This window comes from Callithrix jacchus, chromosome 7, assembly GCF_049354715.1.
Source record: "Callithrix jacchus isolate 240 chromosome 7, calJac240_pri, whole genome shotgun sequence".
NCBI classification, from domain to species: Eukaryota; Metazoa; Chordata; class Mammalia; order Primates; family Cebidae; genus Callithrix; species Callithrix jacchus.
The window spans coordinates 135,159,618-135,181,248 of record NC_133508.1 but is presented as its reverse complement, the minus strand read 5'-3'; the positions used below and the strand labels follow the sequence as shown (position 1 = coordinate 135,181,248).

The 21,631-nt window shown below is 34.3% G+C and overlaps 1 protein-coding gene across 4 annotated transcripts in view; it reads left to right on the top strand.

Annotated features, from left to right (window-relative positions):
* DPYD (dihydropyrimidine dehydrogenase) overlaps positions 1 to 21,631 on the top strand; it is an 895,784-nt gene that overhangs the window by 722,905 nt on the left and 151,248 nt on the right. For all 4 annotated transcript variants that reach the window (XR_008473049.2, XM_035252229.3, XM_054236576.2 and 1 more), the window contains one exon: positions 17,613 to 17,755. Coding sequence is in view for 3 of the 4 variants with exons in the window: in XM_035252229.3 (XP_035108120.1) it covers positions 17,613 to 17,755 (143 nt within the window). In the remaining variant the exon portion in view is untranslated. The remainder of the gene's footprint in view (positions 1 to 17,612; positions 17,756 to 21,631) is intronic.

Genomic DNA, 21,631 nt, shown 5'->3' with positions numbered 1-21,631 from the left:
AGAATTCTGGGGGTCATGATTTGTATTCTGAAGTTTATAAATAAATAATCTTCTAGAATGAAAAGGGAGATCTTTTTCATGCCAGTTACTGCCTATGAGAACACATGCCTAGATAAAATAAATATTAGTATTCAAAAAATATGCATTGTGACCATTGGCCCTATATTTACTGGGTTGCCAACATACTTGAAAAAAAATTGAAAGTGTTATAGTTTAATATTTCTATTGACTTCTACACAATTACAAAGAGTCTCTGAGCTCTGTTGAGAAAAACAATATATAGCAGTTTTGGCAAAGGTTATAAAAAATGTCTCTCCCCTTAAGGCATGGAAACCATGCTCTAGCTCTGCCTCTGTAACTAGGTTTAATGTATCTGTGGTGCCCAGTGTCCAAATCTGAATGGTTTAATGCTGCTTGGAATCATTATACACAGTTTAAGCATTTGGACGATGAGACACTTATGTCAACAATATGAATTGAAAAAAAACAAAGAGCATCTATGAATGTGGAAAACTATATGCACCACATTTTGCTTAGATATGTGCATTAGATACTGACTGTATATCCTTTCCCCACCAAGTTGGTCCTGACAATGGGCTGTCTCCTCCTCTTGCAAATGGAAGTTAGCTGACTGCCATTTGGCAATAAGTTGAGTCATCCAGGGTTGCACACTTGCCAATTTGCCTGCATATCCATGCCAATAGACAAAGTAATGACCTCAATTTGACAAGAGTCGGAAATTTCATCAGAAAACATTAAAGACTGGAAACGTAGCAAATTGAGAAAGGGTATTTTATTACAAACCCATCACAGACTTGACATAACTATGAGCCAAATATTCCTTAAAGATTCAGCTGGGAAGTTAAGTTTATGATTACCACATTTTAATAGGAATAACACCCTTGAGTTCCTCCTCTCTTGTTTTGGAGAGGTAAAGATATACTCAAATACCAATTTGGGCATAAAGTGCAGAAACAGAAATTCTCATTATATATTAACAATATTTGTGATTAGTTGATGGCATTTTTTGAAATTTGGCTCTGGGATCTTACTTAGCACCACAGCCAGCAAAGGGCCAAACTGCTTTTGCGGCTGGCTGAAGCTCTGCCTTTACAAATAGAGTGATTTTTTTGCATGCCTGGCTAATTCAAGAGTTATGATTTAGAGGTATAGCCTAGCCATAATACCCGTCTTTATATGTGCATCGTATTTTGTACTCCTTGTGTCCTTATTCTTAGTAACTAGTGATTTATCCCTGACAATGTGGGGGGAGGTGTGTATGTGTATAACTATGTACATGCTTCCATGTGATATATGTGTCTTCTTTAAAAGCATTACTCTCAAGAAACTTTCATGGAGATTACAAACATTAACAAGGGCAACAACATCATACAAATTGCTCTCACAGGGTCATCCAAGTTGACATAGATTTACCTTCCATGATGTACTGCAGATGATGATCTTCAGTCCTATTCACCTTTGTAATATAAGCTCAAAGATTTATTTTTTCTTTTCTTTTTTTTTTTTCAAAAAAAAAAACTACATTTGGAGATGTAGTTTTGCTCTTATTGGCCAGGCTGGAGTACAATGGCATGATCTTAACTCACTGTAACCTCGGCCTCCCAAGTTCAAACAATTTTCCTGCCTCAGCCTTCCAAGTAGCTGAGATTACAGGCACCTGCCACCACCCCTGGATAATTTTTGTATTTTTAGTGGAGACGGGTTTTCACCATGTTGGCCAGGTTGGTCTCGAATTCCTGGCCTCAAGTGATCCACTTGCGTTGGCCTCCCAAAGTGCTGGATTACAGGCATGAGCCACTGCATCCTGCCACAGATTCATTTTCTCTTTGCAAAAAGGAAGATGTCCTCATATTTCATAAAATGAAGTATTTGAAAGATTCTGACCATCAAATGAATTTCTTAGAAGTGAATTCATATAGGAGATGCTCACTTTTGAGATAGACATTTTGCTACTTGTTATTTATGTATTCATATATTTTTATTTTTAATGAAGTGTAGTTATATACAACATAATGCACAGATATTATATATGCTTAGCTAAGCTAGCTTTCAAAATGGTACACATTTGTAGTAACACAATCTGAAACAAGATAGAGGATATTTCCTTCACATCAGAAAATTCTCTTGGGTTGCTTGGTGGTCAATTTCCCTATCTCCAGCTGAGACTTATATTACCATAGAGTCTTTTTATTTGTACTTGAACTTCATATAAACTAAATAATATTCACTCTATTCTCTCTCTCTCTCTTTCTTACCTTTCTTTCCTGCTACCTCTGTGTGTGTGTGTGAGTAAGGGACATGTCCGGCCTCATTTACTCAATGTAATATTTAAAATATTGTTACATATATCAGAAGACATTTCATTTGTATTGCTAGTAGTTTTCATTCCACTAATTGACCGCAATTTGTTATTCATTCTCTGATTGACGGATATTTAGGTTGTTTCTACTTCTGAGCTATTACGGGTAAGGCTGACATGAACATTTTTGTGCATATACTATTCTAGTCCTGCTTTCACTGTTAAGTGAATATCTAGGAAAGAAATTACTGGATGATAGATGTATGTTATTTTTTAAAGAAACTGTCAAACAATCATCCAAAGTGATTTATCATTTTATAATCCTAGTAGCAGTGTATGAGAGTTAGTTTGTTCCACATTGTCATCAATATTTGGTGTTATCAGGGTTTTGATTTTTAGCCATTCCTGTCGGCATAAAATGGTGTCTTATAGTAATTTTAGTTTGTAGTTTTTGAAGTTGAATACTTTTTAACTGTATTTATTGATTATTTGTATGTCTTTTTTAAAAGTATTGTTCAAGTATTTTGTCTATTGTAGTCTTTTAACTGTTGGTTTCTAGTTCTGTATATATTTTAGATAGGAGTTCTTTTTAAAATATATATGTGTAAATTTTTTTTTAGACTTTGGCTTCTTTCTTTTCTAATGATGTCTTTTTGAAGTCCAGTTTATCAATTTTTTTACAAATTAGTCAGTGCTTTTAACATCCTTTCCATGAAATTTATGCCTAACTCAAGATTACAAAAATATTCTCCCTTTTCCTTTCCTAGAAAATTTATGGTTTCAAGTTTTACATTTAGATTTATAATTCATCTTGAATCTTTAAAAAACCACGTCTATGAAGTGAGGTAGGGACCATGGTTTTTTTCTTTTTTTCCTTCTTCCTCTTACAAATACCCTACTTTTCTCACACCATTTGTTAGAATGACTTTTTCTCCCCACCGTTGAACTGACTTCCTGCCTTGGTGAAACATTAATTAGCCTTATCTGTGGGGCTGTATCAGGACTCCCTTCTCTTTCACTAATTTGTTATATATTCTAATGCCATTATCTTTACCTCTGTAAGTTTAAAGCAAGTCCTAAAGTGAAATTAGGTCCTTGAGTTGTTTTATTTCCTGTTTTGGCTAGTCTACGTCCTCTATATTTTTCAGTAACGTTAAGAATCAGCTTGTCAGTTTCTTCAAAGAAAGCTTTATGAATTTTGGTTTTGGGTTATGTTGAATCTGTAGATCAGTTTGGTGAAATTTAATATTTTAACAGTATTTGAGTCATCCAATCTATAAATATACTATGTCTGTTTTCTTAAGTTTCGTCGATTTTTCTCAGAAATATTTTATAGTTTTTAGTGTACAGATTTTACATATCTTTTCTAAATGTACTCCTATTTGTTGCTTTTTGGTGCTGTTTTGAATGTTATTTTTTAACTTTCTAAATACTTCTTGCTAGTATATGGAATAGAGTATATAGAAAGCATAAACAATATATAGAGAAAGAGCATTTTTTAACATTAAGTCTGATTTTAGCTATAGGTTTTTTCTAGATGCCCTTGTCAGATTGAGGATGGTCACACCCCTGTTTTGCTTACAGTTCTCATCATGGATGGATTTCAAATTTTCCTTTGTGTACTTTCTGTGCCCTTTGGTGGTACTCATATGGCTTTGCTCTTTTATTCAGTTGATTGGTTAATTACATTAATTGATTTTCAAATGTTAAACCATATATTAGTCTGTTTCAGGACTGCCAATAAAGACATACCCAAGACGGGGCAATTTACGAAAGAAAGAGCTTTAATTTATAAAAAAAACAAGCTTTAGTTTCACACAGCTGGGCAGGCCTTGCAATCATGATGCAAGGCAAGGAGGAGCAAGTCACATCTTACATGGATGGCAGCAGGCAAAGAGTGAGAGCTTGTGTAGGACAGTTCCCATTTTTAAAACCATTATATCTCATGAGACTCATTCACTATCACAAGAATAACATAGGAAAGGCTTGCCCTGATAATTCAATCACTTCACAGTGGGTTCCTCCCACAACATGTGGGAATTGTGGGAGTTATAATTCAAGATGAGATTTGGGTGGGGACAGAGACAAAGTATATCAAACCATCTTCGTATTCCTGGGATAAATTTTATTTAATCATGATGCTTTACCCCTTTTATATATTGCAGAATTTATTTTATCACAGATATTTGGGTCCTTGGATATTGGTCTATAATTTTATTTTCCTTTAATTTATTTGTCAGGTTTCAATATCAGGATTATGCTGGCTTTATAAAATGAGTTGAGATTGGCTTCATCTTCCTCTATCTTCTACAAGAGTTTGTGTAAGATTGGTATTATTTCTTCCTTGAGTTTAATAGCATTTACCAGTGTAGCCATCTGGGCTTGCAATTTGCTTTGTGAAAAAGTTTTTTTATTATGAATTCAACTTCTATAATAGTTACAGATCTATTTTTAATTTTGATTTTCTGTTTTTTGTTGTCTAAATTTTGGCTAGTTGTGTTTTGCATGGAATTTGTCTATTTTACTTTAACTGTTGAGTTTATTATATAACATTGTTCATATTGTTCTATTATTATCCATTTATATTTTTAGAAGCCATAGTGATGGCATTTTTAAAGCACTTTCTATGTGCTTGTCACTGTGCTGCCTGCTTTACAGACTATTCTATTTTATTTTATTTGGTTCTGTATTAGGTACATTAGAAAGTCAGGCCTGCTCAGTGGCTATACAAATCGCTACTGGTTTTTATCATCCATTTGGTTAAGGCACATCCTCAGCTTGTAGTACAAAGCTCTAAAACATCAGGGGTCCCAGGGACCACACAGATATGCACAGCTTGAAACTAGCTTCCCATTTTTGGCATATAGCTGCCCTCTGATATGGTAAGAGAGGTTGCCAGACTGCCGCATATCCTCATGGTCTAAGATAGTATTACAGTTCCTTTAAGTAATACTTTAAGAGATCTTGTCTGAAGTAATGTAGTATTAAGTTATTTTTCCTTTTCTGGTTTTTTTGATGATATGCTCTTTTTATGCATGCTACAGATGCATCCTGCAATATTTGTGATGTTTGTTAAAAGTATAAATGCATCTTTGAAAAATGATAATGTTACATTACTGGCAGTAGTTATTGAATGGTTGAAAGGAGTGGAATACTTGCTGTCTTCATTATACAAGTTCTCTATATTCTGAAAAAGTGGATCATACTGTTCTAATTGTAATTCTTATCTCTTCTGTTTGATACAGATCCTAATATTACTTTTTCATCAGACTAGAAAGGTCCTTATGATCTCTAGAAAGGTTACAGACAGGGACATGTATGAAGAGTATAGATTCTCTTTAAGTTTCCCCTGAGAAATATTTTTATTGTCAGTAAATAGCAATAGTTATTTATTTATTCATAATTACCAATTGCTATTAAAATAGCAATATTATTTATTAACAATAAATTGCTTTGGACTTTACTCATTTTATATTTTGTTTAAATTCAAACCTGTTTATTCTTATACTAGGTCAATATTTTTTAATGCATTTTAAAAAATAAAGGACCATATAAAAATTGACATTGGTAGCTGGGTGAGCTGGGGGTAGGCTGTTTTCCTGCCTATGAGGCAACACTCCTACACTGTATACCATTTCCCAACCTGAGAGGCTACTTTAGTTTTGCTGTTAACATGTTTCATAAATTTTGTTTATTATTACATCTGCAATTTTTCTCACCATGTTCCCAACCTCTGTAACAGTTTGAAATATCCTAATTTCTAGCCCCAGACCTATTCACCCATCTTTCAAGAGCCCAAATGAAGTCCTACATCTTCCTCAATGCCTTCCTAGACCACCTCAGATTTCCTGGCTTTCCCTGTGTTCTAAGTTTCAGCAGTGTCTATTGTCTGACTCACAAAATTGGGCATGTGAACATGGGTTGTCCATGTTTTTATCTCACTGGCCCAGCCTTATAAGCTTGTTGAGAAGAGACATCTCTTTTGCTGCCTTTTAGCAACAGCCATGGTTCTGGGTACAATAAATAATTTTGATTGAAAATGATTTTTCATTTTCTACCCTATTGAAATTTAGGAAGAAATGTTATTGTCAACTAACTGAGAGAGCAACTAATCAGTAGGACCTCTCTTTTCCAATGTGCCTGGTCTGTTTTAGACTGAGCATCGATTCAGAGGGTTCAGATAAGGGCCCAGGTAGAGATGTTCTTGCCCACACCACACCTTTGAAAGTTGTCCAGGCCAAAAAAGAGAACAAAATGCCATCACCTGCTGTGCAGCCTGTGTTTCAGCAGACTCTGAGGGACACAGTCTTATCACAGGGCATAGAGATTAACACATGTAATTCATTGTAAAATGAAAAGAGAATGCATTGCTGAGAGTGAAAAGAATGGTTTTACAATGCAGCAAGTGCTGCCATGGACACCCTGGCCGCAGAACCACCCACAGAGTAAACAGAACACAGGATTTCAGAGAGAAAAGAAATCGTGGTTTTCCGAAGAAGAAGTAATACAATCCTAATGGTCGTGGAACCTCTTTTTTTGTTATTTTTCTGTATGTTCTCAGAATAATGCCCACTTGTTATCCTGGATTCTCCCAAGAGTAAAATGAAACTGGTCGTCGGCATTATCATTGTCATTATAATCTTCCTCTTTCTCCTACTCGAATAATCATTTTTGGAAACACACAGAATGGTGAGATTTTTATGCTGTATAACATTTGCTCTGGACATCCTAAAACAAAATCTCATGAGAAATGTTCATACTTCGAGTCCACTAAGTCTGTCATGGGTCAGACTAATTTCTGGGCTGGGGAAATATATCTTTTTTTTCTAATAGTTTGTCTGCTTATATTTATAGGTGAACCCTTTAAATTTATAGGCAAAAAGCGAGCATTGCCAGAAGCTCTTATTTGGAGAGACTAAGGCATGTGTTAATCTGGAAATAAAGAAAAGCCCTCATATTCAAACCCAGCAATGAATTTTATGGTGATATTGCAGACTAATTGTTTTATTGTTGTAATGCTTGTTTAACCACAGAGCCCTGCCTTTCTTACATGCACGTACTATTTAACTCTTTGAGCCTGAATTTCCTTGTCTGTAAAATGGAGATGATACACATACGCGACTTTGAATGATGCTGTGAGGATATAAATAACGAGGGAATAATTTAGCAGAGCAATGGTTACTTACTAGGTTCTCAAATTTTTTCAAACTGACCACAAAATAACCTTGCCACTGGTTTTGAATTCTAATTTTATTTTTTTATGTAAAGTGGACAACAGCTTAAAAATTATAAAGGTTTCAAATAATTTTACCACTTGCAAACAAGAAACACTGTGTAATCGCGAATCTCAGTAGAATAGGAACTGAATAGCAAGGAAGAAAATGAGAACTCTGGTCTATTTTAAATGATAAATACTAGCTGTGATCTAAAAACTATTTATAGGTTTCCTCAACAACTCTACTTTGAAAATGCACACCATTTGTAAAGTAAACGCACAGTTAAGATTGATAGTAAGAAAAATTTACTACTTGTTCATTCCTGTGACAAGGTTATAGAACAAATAATACAATGAAAATATTATATATATTCATAGACATGTATGATTATAGTTTACACCAGCCTATCATGTGAATCAATATATGAAACTTTGCTTTCTCTTTTCCAAAGAAAGTACATATATTATGGCATCTACCATGGAAACTAAACCAACTTGGAAATAGCAATAATGTCCTTATTTCAGTAATTCTTTTTCTTTTAGTTGTGTTTTTCCTCTGGGTAAACATGTCTGCATACTGGATTTCTTTCTAAATCTGAACGTCCTCTCTGGCCATATTGAAGAATGTGCTTACTGTACTGTTTCATTAAACTGCTGTGTTATCGGGTAATTGTTTAAACATAATGCCATAGCACTATCAAAAGGAAAGGTGAACTAATGGCATTTGCAAATGTCAGGGATTATCTTAACACTTTTATTATAGTTTATAAAAAGTAGGTTCAGGGCATTTCATGGCAATTATTTCTACAGAAATTGGTTATTTAAATAAATTGCTAATTATCTGAAGATGACAGTATTGAAAATGCTACTAATGAGTTGTTTAATAAGTGTAGCTTGTGGTGGCCACCTACAGGTTGAAAATAGAAAGAACATACATATAGATTATGCCCAGTAAATGCTGTTTATTTTTTTCTCTAGTGACAAATTTAAAGACATTTAGCTCCTCATGCCATCTTTTGAGTTTTGGACAGTATAGTGGGTTTCTAAGCTCCTCATAAATTTGGTTTCAGTTCTAAAACAAATTTCACTTTGCTTCTGTAATTGTCTTTGTCCTATCATTCTTGGACATAATTATCTTTAGTTATAGCTAGTATGCTTTTGTAATTTATCATCTGAACTGAGATACTTTTAGACCAAAGGAAGATAGCTATTGTTACATCACGTAATCACAAATAAATACAGGTATAATAAACTGCGACTCTCCTGGGCTAACGGGGCTGTATGGTTACTCTAATTATACAATTAATGATTACTCTAGTTCTAATTTAATTTCTATTAAAAAATTAATATAATGCCTATTTTTATCTAATGTTAGTTTTTCTGGTTTTATCATACCTGACTAATATATCTTTATTAATTATAACAATTATTATTAACTCTTCTTTCTGAAGCTTAATTTATATCCAGACATTTAAAATCAGGAAGCAGCATAGCATTGTGGTTAAAAGCATGGTATTGGGCGTCATGTAGGCCTGGATTCAAATCCTGAACCCACAGTTTCTAACAGAGTCATTTTGAGGATGTGGCATTTATCCCTACTGAATCGCAGCTTACATATCTATAAAAATAGACACAAATCCCTATTTCATAGTAACGTCTCCAGTCCAATGTATGCAAAAATAAATAGGAAAATATCTGTCAATTAGAAAGCATTCAGAAGAGGAGCATTTATATTTAACATATTTAATCTTAAAAGTTCATTGTAACTTGTGCTTGCTTCTTTTCTAAGTTAACCACTGGTATCTATTGGAAAACTATAGGATGTAAAATTCCTCTTTACCAAAAAAAGATACAGTATCCCCAAATTTTGACTTGGAAGATAAAAACTAATCCGGTATTTCCTATAGTACAGAGAAGTCTTTCTGTTGCATCTTGGTGTCAAGTAGCCATAGAGATTCAAAGAATAGAGAAGTCCCATTGTGGCTGCTTTCATTGCTGAATTTACAATAAATTAATTATAAAAATAAGAATAATTAAACCAATCTGTATGCTGAATCATTTATTCCAGTTTTCTACATAGGATAAGCCCTTTATTCATGCTTATCCTTCAAATATTTGGAGACAGTTATTAGGATTCCTTTTAACCACTATTCAGATATATTTGAGATGTGTGTGAGAAAGATAGATCAGGAGAGAGCATCGCATTCACTCTGTTGTGTTTGTTGACCATTTATTTAAAATATGGGACACAGAACCAAACATGTAATTTGTAATGAACAGAGGATAGAATCACTGTACATCCCATATATAAAAATTGTCACATCATGTATTCCGCTGATGCTTATTCTTGTAAGGTAAATTTTAGGAATCTTATACAAATAGGCATTTGTATTACAGAAGTAAATCATCAGCACCTTTTTATCAAAAGAATCAAACAATATAAAGTATATTTATATATACTTATAAACTTACGTAATACTTATACTTGAAAGTTCTTCAAACCCTCTACTGCTGGGCTCACCCACTTTCCTAGAGATGATACCTGTGAACAGTATAAAATTTAATATTATATGCATTTACATGCACACATAATAAATGTAATCACATACTCTTTTTTGCCAACGATGGGACCATGCCATATATATTGCTCTGCTACTTGTGATTAACTCTTAACATTATAATTAGAGCTAACTGCATGTCAATTTTAAAGGTTTTCTAGTATACATGGATGAACTATAATTTATTAATAGAGTAACTACTCATGATCTTTAGATTATTTCTCACCATTTGCTACAGAAAATAATACTTCAAGAAACATTGTATATGTAACTTTGTGTCTAAGCACTAATGGAACAGATTCCTCAAAAAAGACTTAAAAGATATATATATATATATACACATAGATTTTTATGTATAGATATATAGAGATTTTTAAGTGTTACTGCAACATGTATGTATCTATGTATTTAATAGAGTAATGTGTATATATGTTGCAAATTATACTTAATAATCTAATAAAGTTTATTTACATAGAGAAATACATTTACTACCATAGACTCAAGCTATGAACACTCAAGCTATGACTATTCATAAGTTTTAAACCAGTGAAATGATACATGGATTACAATAAGATCCCCAAATATTATATCTAGGAATGAATTATAACACCCCTTAAAAATTAAGTGTTTATCCTTACATGTGTTACAGCTGAATGTTTATTTTTGTGATCAATTTTCTCTGGCTTTGACAGTAATATTAGCTAATATACAGTATAAGGTGGGCACTGTGCCAAGTCCTTTCCATGAGTTGTATCCCTTAATACATCCCAGCTTCCTGGATTATTATTGTATTAATGTCTCTGTTTTTCAGATAGGGAAAACTGATGTTTTAGGAAGTTAAGGAGCTTGCTCAAAGCCACAATTGTATAAAGCAAATGATCTTAGACTCACACCTCACTGATTGGACTTCCTTCGTGTTCTCATAGCATCAGGCTATATTGATACTACTTTTCTTAGGCAAAAACAATACAAAGATGGTCCTCTTTGTAACTGCTGCATTGTCACTTCTCAATAATAACTGAAAATTGGAACTTTCATGTCACAGAGACTTGATTTTTAAATTGCGTTACACCTTTTTTAAACTATGTGACACTGGGCAAGTTATCTATTCAGTTTGAGCTGCTCTTTCTTTGTAAACAAAATAGAGAGAACAGCACCCACCTTCAGAGTTATAAGGGTTAAAGTACACAGTGCACATGAAGCCTCCACCTCAGTGTCTGGCACGTGGAAATCACTCCATGAATGAGTGATCCTACTCATTCTACTAACTGTATCTGACACTTTCAGAAAGGATAATGGCCCTCTTTGATGTATATTATTAATTCTATTGCTAAAAATAAATGTCGGGCACATGCTAGGTACTGAGTTATTGAATATGAATTCAGTAGGAACATATTGAATGAATTATAAAGCAGATAAACATAGCTATGAATATATGAAGACTTACTTGGAGAAAACATGAAAAATTCAACTAAATTTAAAACATTTTCAGAATAAAATTTTTAGCTTTCCTAAAAAGCTAAAATAACAGCATCAAATAATCAACTTTATTTTTTCCATTTCTTCTCTTTAAATTACACTTCTCTACATATAACCCTGGATCCTTTTAGTACTTCAGTTTCTAGTTGAATTATATAAATATTCTCAGGGGACCCTAATCCATGTGTAAAGATGTATTTTTAAATAGCTGTGTCTTGTGTATTTATCAGTATATTAACTTCATTAACATTTTTACACTTGTTTTAGTAAGGCATAAATTTGTTGTTGCTTGATTTATATGCAGTTTATAAATATCAATCACTTACCTCCTAAATCCTTAAAATTCTTGATTCACTAATTCTTTTTCTTCTGGATGATGTTAAAACAATTAACAATTAGACAGTCAAAGTTCAATTTCTAATGAATTTGTTATTCACTTAACTCATTATATTTTAATTAATGTAAGCAAATTAAAACTACATTTTCTTTTTGCATACACAGTGAGCACGAATGAGTATTATAACGCAATTTCTGTTTTATTGTCAGCTAGAACTATTATCAGGGAGTTTACTGTGGACTTAGTTCTAACAATTAATTGTGTAACAGTAGCTGTCCTAGGAGTCAAATGATTAGGGGGAAAAAACAAACAGAATTAAACTCAATTATTCAAAATTCCAGTTATTTAGCATATGTTCCACACTCTCTTGCCCATTAAAAATTCCTTTTTTCTTCAAGGATTTAGTCATGCAAAGTACATCTCTGCCTCCTTTTCACCAATAAACTTGAGTTCAGATATTTTCATTAAAATCCTTGTATGTTAGTTTAGTACATGGACATTTTGCTTCTCAAAAAAAAAAATCCTTGAATATATTGATGTCAGCCTTTGAGACATTTTTCCTTTGGAGTCAAAGTAATCTTCGTCAACATTATGACACTGCTAAATGACAGCTATTCGGGAAAGAGAAAAAGGAGGGGACATGTATGGCCCTCTTAAGGTTTCAGAGAATAAAGTTCTGTCCTCATAGGCATCATGCTTTTGTTTCCAATTTAAAAATGGGTTTTAATTGCATCACTAAACACACAAGAACACAGAAGGCAATGTCGAAGTAAACTACATAAATCCTCCCTCTGAAATCAGCTGTCCTTGAGGGTAGCATAAATTATAACAGCAAACACTTCTATAATTTTATCATGTGCTAGCTCTTTAGATATAGTATATAATTTATTCCTCAAAACAGCTCTATGAAGATATTATTACAATTTGTATTATTTTGTAGATGACAAAATTTAGATACAGTGACAGTTAAAATTTTTCAGAAAGTCACACAGCTTGTAAATGGAACTAAGAGTTGAACCTCAGCAGTTGGCCCAATGTCTGTCTGATGTTGGTGACTAGTTCATCCTCAAATTCCCTTCTTTCTAGAATTCATATTAATAGTATTTATAAAATGCGTAATGTTCTAACAAATGTGAATTGTTTCTAATGGAATACTGGTAGACAATGAATAACTGGATTCAAATTATTACCTTGAAATCGCCTACTACAACGATAAGATCTGGTGTTTTGTAAGTCAAGCACAGATATATAGTTAGGATAGAAACTGATAAACTGGGGGAAAAAACGCCATAAGTGCTTAAGAAGTATTTTGTGGACATAAAGATGAATGGATAAATGAAGACTGAGTAAGGAACCTCATTGTCATAATACACATATATCAATATATAATACTATAGCTAATGATAGCATTTCTGAAATTGTATTTAAAATGATATCTGGCAAATGAGAATTCATTTTCATAAGAAAAATACTTTTCATCAAAATCAGATTAATTATAATTGAAAATCTCTGGCTTACTAAAATGTTTTTCTAAAACATGAATCCATCCAAAATGTTCTGTGCAGTTTATATGCGACAGTCTATTAATTCAACACACTGATTTGTATTTTAAATTGTGACTTCATGGAGGGCCTAGACTGACTAGAAAGCAAAAGTTACATTTCAGTCTAGTCCACCAGCTACTCCAGGAGAGCCACATAATGCAAAGCAAAGTTCTTGGTAGCAATGTTGCTACTCGTAAGTCCAGTTCACTTTTTTGTTTGTTCGAACCTGCAACTTTTTTCAAAATGTAGGAACTCAGAATGGCTTGATGTTTATTGGAGGATTCCACACAGTTGAAGCAGAATGGATTGATATAACTGAATTTCCCATTAGGTTCATCTGGCCACCCCATGTAGATGAGGGCTTAATTTAAATTGCATGTTACCTGTTAGTTCATTTAAGTGTATTGGACTTCAATTTATTGATTTAAACCTTTTTTTTTTTTTTAAGATAGAGCCTACCTACACATTTCTTGAATTTCTCAAACTGGCTTCTTCCTCCCTAGTCTTCAGTCTAAAATCATTAATCACTGTAGCAGTGACAAAATTTTAAAAGACCTTTATCTCAATAATTGTGATTCAGGAAGTCTTTATGATTTTAATTGGCATATGTACAATTATATATGGCATTGATATATGTATCTTCTTTAAACCAAAAGTTTTATTTTGATCTTTAACCTATTATTTCTTCATTTCTGTCGTTTTAAAACTAAAAATAAATTCTACATAACAATTTAGAAAGATCATTTTCTATACCTTCATTTTCCTTCTAGAAACCTTTCTTAGTGGATGAAGTCATTTTTAAAACCTATTCCCCATAAAAGTGCTGAGAACAGGTAGATTATATTTCATATTAAATCAGTTGAGTCATAAAAAAATCGAATTGAGTTTATAATAGAAATAAAACCTGAATTTACTATAGTCCAGAAAAAGAGAGATCATTTCTTCATTTTTTTGGATCTCATTTCCTCAGAGAATGTAGTTACTCTTAACTTTAAAAAATACTTTTACTCATTTGAAAAGTTTTTCTGTCCAAACTAGGTACATTATAAAAGCCTTAGAAAGGAAGAAAAATATAAATTAGAAAATGTCTTATTGACCTAATTGAACATCTTCAAATACCAATGAGAATTCTCTGATTTTTTTAACACCTGTGTAATAATGTTGCCCTTTAAGTGTCACTGGTTAATTTTTCAAAGCTGTGTTCTAGAATATTGCCATTTGATGTTCATTAATATCAATTAGAATATGTGGCCAAATCCCTGTATACCACTTTGAAATTTTACCCCTTACTGTTAATCATAGTCTTCAACAGTGGAGTTAGAAATAAATTATTTATCTGCTTAGCTCAAATGTACCCTCTTGGGTCAACTAAATAAGGGAGAAAAACCCAATATTTCTTTATTACTTCAAAGTAATGTGTATGTAAAGAAGCCATTGGGTTAGTATGTACTGACTATGTCATTTATATTATGCAGAGATAGCTGTGTGTCTATTAAAAAGTTTGTTATAGATTTCTTTAAAAAATGCTTTACTTTAACTTTTATTGTCATGTAGATTTCTTTTAGTATAGCTAAAGATATGTGTATATACATATGTTTTTTTATTCTCACTATAAATTCTGTCCACTATTATCCTCTTCTGTGAAGAATCACTGATAAATAATATAGAAGTAAAATCTTAATGTCCAGTTTCTAATTTGCCCAACTTAATACTTTGTATTTAAAATGTCTGTTATGAATGTTGAAGTGTCAGCTTGAATATTCCTAATTAAGAAATACTATAGTAATATGTAGAGGAAGATGTTTTATGTATCGGAGCCACAAGTAGACATTTCCACAAACATTTTTGTTTTGAGTACAAAACATAATGTTTTGAGTACAAAAGCATTAGTCATGTAAAGATTCAATTTTATCTGAAACAGATATGAACAGGATAAAAAGAAAGCCACCGATTCTTTTTTGCTTTTTTTTTTTTTTTTTTTTTAAAGACAGAGTCTTGCTCTGTTGCCCAGGCTGGCATGCAGTGGCACAGTCTTGGCTCACTGCAGCCTCCACCTCCCAAGTTCCAGCTATTCTCCTGCCTCAGCCTCCCAGGTAGCTGGGATTACATGCATGTGCCACCACATCTAGATAATTTTTGTAATTATTAGTAGAGACATGGTTTCACCATGTTGGCTGGTCTAGATCTCCTGACCTCAAGTCATCCATCGGCCTCAGCCTCCAAAAGTGGTAGGATTACAGGCATGAGCCACCATGCCCAGCCTCTTTTTTAGACTTTATTTTTTAGAGTGGTTTAGGTTCACAGCAAAATTGAGAGAAAGGTACAGAGATATTCAATATACCCACTGCTCAGAGACATGCATGACCTCCCTCATTATCAGCATTCCCCAGTAGAGTGATACATTTGTTATAATCAATTAACTTACATTGACACATACAGCCTAATCACCCAAAGTCCAAACTTTACTATAGGTTTCACTCTTGGTATTGTGTGTTCTATGAGTGAAACAGATACATTCTCTAAGTGTGTATTTTTTTGTATGTAAATGTATAACAGCATGCATCCACCATAATAGTATATATAGTATTTTCACTGTCCTAAAAATCCTCTTCACTCTCCCTATTTATCCCTCCAGTTCACTCCTTACAACCCCTGCCACTGATATTTTTGCTGTCTTCATAGTTTTTCCTTTTCCAGTTGGAATCATATGGCATCTAGCCTTTTCAGATTGAAAGCCAATTTTTTTTACTTTTCATTTCTTAATTATTTTTATTTTATTTTCTAAATTAAATTTTAAGTTCCAGCCATTTACTAAAGGAAATCTCTGTGTGCTACCTCAGAGTAAGCACTCCAGTAAATACATATTGATATTGCTGGTGATTAGTGGTGGAGGTGATGATAAAGAACTCACCACGTGAGGCTGAACCAGTTGTTAGTTTATGTTGTTTGTGGAGCCTTGGTTTAAGGCAATGTCAAATTCTTACATAAATTGAACTGCCTTTAATTCAGAAAATGCTTTAAAATATGCCTGACTTATGAGGAAACACCATGAATATCAAATTATATTCCTTTTTATGAAAGCATTGATGTACTCTGGGATGTTTGACATTTGATAATTCAAACTAGCTTTAGTACAATATATTCATTTTTTAAAGGACCCCAAAGTATTCTTCCATCTATACAATTTTTATTACTATTAGGAAATAATATACTGGCAATTTCTGGCTAATTAAATATTTAAAATTAAATGCATACACTCTAATTACTGGGTTCTAGTAAATTCTCTTTAAATTGATTAAAACTTTCTAATATGTGAAAAATTAGATTAGGCTCCTTATTTTTTTTCAAATTGTGGGAAGTACATATAAAAAAGCAACATGGAATCTGTAAGTTCATCAGCACCTTGCCTTCTTTTTCAGAGTCTATGTTCATACCAGCTGCTTTGTACTCTACAGAAACATAACATTGCTCTATGCCTATTGATGTACTATATATGATTGTTGCTTTTCTTTTCAAAATAGGCTGTTCTTTTCATTTGTTTGTTTGCTTGTTTGTTTTTTGAGACAGTCTCACTCTGTCGCCCAGGCCGGAATGCAATGGCACCATCTCAGCTCACTGAAACCTCCATCACCTAGGTTCAAGCAATTCTCCTGCCTCAGCCTCCCAAGTAGCTGGGATTACAGGTGCCTGCCTGTGCCTGCCTGTGATTTTTTTTTTTTTTTTTTTGTATTTTTAGTAGAGGCAGGCTTTCGCCATGTTGGCCAGGCTGGTCTCGAACCAGCCTTGGCATCCCAAAATGCTGGGATTACAGGCATGAGCCACTGATGCTTGAATGTTCTATGTAATCTTTACACATTACTGTATATCAAATTGTAATATGCATGTAATATCCATGCATAGAGAATTCTGTTTGCTATACCTACTTCTGTAATATGTCTGCATTCAATATTAGTATCATGTTAAAATATTCATTGACAAATTTACATACTTTAAAACATACTATTTATACACTACATATGTATACATCTTAAACAGAGATAAAGAAATTTGAAATTTGTCCAGTATGACACTGTTATTACATGATAGTAATACAAGTAATATAAGACAGTATACTCAAGTGGTCAGTATGCTAACCATTGATTATTCTCATTTTGTGTAGGGACAGCAATCAGACCTATTGCTTTGAGAGCTGTGACCTCCATTGCTCGCGCTCTGCCTGGATTTCCCATTTTGGCTACTGGTGGAATTGATTCTGCTGAAAGTGCTCTTCAGTTTCTCCATAGTGGTGCCTCGGTCCTCCAGGTAGTAATTGTGTTTGTCTGTCCCTTTTAAAAATCTCCATCTCACAAATACAATGTAAGTTATGTGACAAAAACAAATATTTTGGGGGGAGGGGCTTGAAAAGAGGCCGTTTGGGATGAAAATGGCAGCATGCATTAAGTTCCTCTGATGAGTTAAGAACAGACCTGAAGTTTGTTTCCTGTCCTATTAGGGGCTTATAAACTCACTGTCTTTTTCTGATATATTTATTCACCCATGTGTTTCTGAAATAAGTGAAGTACCAAACTGCATACTATCCTACTGGAAAAAAAAATACATGAGGAAATCTGGGTAAAAGTAAAATATCAACTGAGGTACAAAATGAAATGAAGGGTATGAAAATCTATGTCATTACCAGACTTGATCCTGAAGTTTCTGGCAGCCAAAGAAGGAAATGATTGGCTTTATGACTTTTAAAATATAAAAATAAATTGGTTGTTCAGCTTCTTGTGGTACAAAGCTGAGGGAACTTCTTTCTTCCATTGTCCTCTTAAAGGGCTGCTGTGAGATATAGTGAATTGTACTTTTAATAACACCCCTAAAATAATAAAGATTAGGACTTCAAAAATTATTTACATACTTTTTAAAAAGTAATGTTGCTCAACAGGGGCTTGGTACTATCGGCACATTCAAGTTTTGTAATCTGAATTGACCTGTGGACAAAACTTTTATATGATGACGTAGACTGAACTCTCTGGTAATACTCCATTAATAATGACTTCTCACTACTTAGCATTGTTGGTAATTGGAAAGCAGAAAATTTAGCAACACTTATTCTCTGGCAAAAGGGTAGAGTGTAAACAGTTTGTCTTGCTAATTTGACAATCAGAATTAACATTGTCCTATGAAATACTTACAATCTAAGGTGGAAATACTATGTATCAGAAAGCTAATGAAGGCAGACTCCTGCTTCCAAGATGGAGTAGACTTACTTTTCTCTATGCCTCATACTATATACAGCTAAAAACCCTTATATATAACCCTAATAGAAGAAGACTGAAAGGTGGAGAGAAGGCAGATTGGCTAAGGACCTCAAGACCGACGAAACAGCACAGTGGTCAGTTTCCTGGGATTTTTTTTCCTCACATATCTCACACTTGGAGCCTAAGAAGCTCAGCAATCCAGAAACAACAACAGACACAGGTGGAAAGCCTGCTGTCTCTAGCCAAAGAACCAGGAAAGAGGCAGCCTAGCAAGAGAGGACACTTTTAGACGTAACTGCTCTACTCCAACCCAACACCACAGATAAATATACCATCCCCACACCCATCCATGCAAGCAAAGGACAAGTGGGGATCTTAGACATCTGCCCTCACCAAGCAGTCTCACATCCCGACTGGGCAGTAATGAGCCCCCACCCCCATCCATGCTAGAAGCCTGGAATTCTGCCCTCACCTGAGAATAATGAGATGTCCCTTCTCCTCCCTCCTGGGGCAGGAGTACACAAGTCTAGTGGAGAGTCGGGACCTTCATCATCACCGTGTGGTAGTAAGGCCACTCTACCTTCCTTCTTCTTATGGTGTCAGTAAAGACCAAGTAGGGAGCAGCAACAAGGCATGCCTACACCTCTCAGCCAGAGGTGTATCAGTGCAGGCTTATTGGAGAGCCAGAATTCTCACCTCATCCCAGCAGTAACAAGGAGCCATGCCCCTCAGGTGTCAAAGAAGGCCTAGTAAGATACCGGGGCTTCTATCTCACATTAAGGAGATAGCATTCTCCAGTTCCTCTGTCAGACTGACACCAAGGAAAGCTAGCAGAAACAGAAAGTTTGTATAAGATCAAGAGTCTCTTAATATTATACCAAAATTGTCAGGATTTCAGTTAAAAATTACTCATTATGCCAAGACCTGGGTCATAAAAGAGAATCGATAGATGCCTGCGTTAACATGACAGAGTTGCTATAATTATCTGGCAGATATTTTAAAGCCTCCATTATAAAATTTACAAGCATGTTTGAAACAAATGAAACAACAGAAAGTCTCGTCAAAGAAATAGAAGATATAAAGATGAAAATTTTGGACTTTAAAAATGCAGTAACTTAAATACAAAAATCAATTGATGTACTCAACAGTAAAATGAGAGAACATAAGAAAGAATCGGTGAACGAGAAGATACAGTAATAGAAATTGACCAATCTGAAAAACAGAGAGAAAAAAGGACTAAAGTAAAGAATGAAAACAACCCTTGGGGAACTGTGGGACTCTAACAAAAGATGTAGCATTCATGTCTTCAGAGTCCCAGAGGAGACTTGAAAAAGGTAGGAATAGAAAAGAAATAATGGCTGAAAATATTCCAATTTTTGCAAAAGACATAATCAAGAAGCCACGTAAAGATGGCAACCCCAAAGAAATCCATACTAAAATACATCATAGTCAAATTTCTGAAAAGTGAAGAAAAAAGAAATCTCGATAGCAGCAAGAGAAAGATGACACCTTACTTATTGGGAACAAACAATTGTAATGACAGTGGATTTCTCATCACAAGCCATGGAGTCTGGAAGGAAGTGGGACATTTTTCAAGTGCTAAAAGAAGAACTGACTGCTCAAAATCCTGTATCCTTCAGAAATGAACCAGAAATCAAGACATTCTCAGCTGAGGAAAATCTAAGAGAATGTACTGCCAGGAAATCTTAACTAAAAGAATGGCTAAAGGAAGTTTTTTCAGAAGAAAGTAAATGATAAAAGAAGGCACCTTAGGATATCAGGAAGGAAGGAAGAATATGGAGCAGTGCCTTCAAAAAATCTGGAAGATAACAGTGTCCAGGCTTGAATATCACCTGAATTTATTTTCATGAATGTGTAGAAATGCCTGGGCTGGAGGATACAATTGAGTTATGAGGGTTTCAGATGAGACTCTTGCTCATTGCCAGATGTGACTATGGGCTAGTCAGACACAGAAGTAAAGATTACTGTCTACCATGTGCTGGTTGTAACTGCTGCTGCATATAGTATTTCCACAACCTACTTGACAGTGAAATTTTTTTACATATATTTTTTGATTGACATCAACTAAGGCTGGGAGGATGAAAGTGGTTGATACGGTTTGGCTCTCTGTCCCCACCCAAACCTCACCTTGAACTATAATAATCCCCACATGTTGTGGGAGGGACCCAGTGGGAGGCAGTTGAATCATGGGGGCAGATCTTTCCTGTGCTGTTCTCATGATAGTAAGTCGCACAAGATGTGATGGTTTTACAAAGGGGAGTTCCCCTGCACACGTTTTCTTGCCTGGCACCATGTAAGAATGACTTCGCTCCTCATTTGCCTTCTGCCATGATTGTGAGGACTCCCCAGCCACGTGGAACTGTGAGTCAATTAGACCTCTTTCCTTTATGAATTACATAATCTCAGATATGTCTTTATGAGCAGCATGAGAGCAGACTAATACAGTAGTATAGGCAAAGTCACATGTCTAACAATGGAGTCAGAATTCCCATCAAGGGTTTCACAACCACGAAGCAAATAGTCTTCCAACTAGTCACATTGCCTGTCTTCCCTCACAGGTCCTGTAAGGCAGAAATATTAGTAATAGGCAAGTCTTCCATGCCCACTCAAAGCTTACATGTTTATGCTATTGCTTATGTCTTAGAATCAAGATTCTATGAAGAGAAGAAATGTGAAATCATAGAAAAATACATGAGAGTCATGTGTCCTGAGTGTAGATGTGTGCTCAGTGTGTAAACCCTAGTATGTAAATATGCATAGAGTACTGTGTGTCCTCATAGAAATGAATGGGGAAGTAATTATTCAAATGCCAGTTTCTTCTTAGACGGAAAATCAGAAACTGACTATGAAAATGAAGGCTGTTGTATTCTGTACATGAGTGGACCCTGGAACTCGAACTGCAAGAACCAGTGGG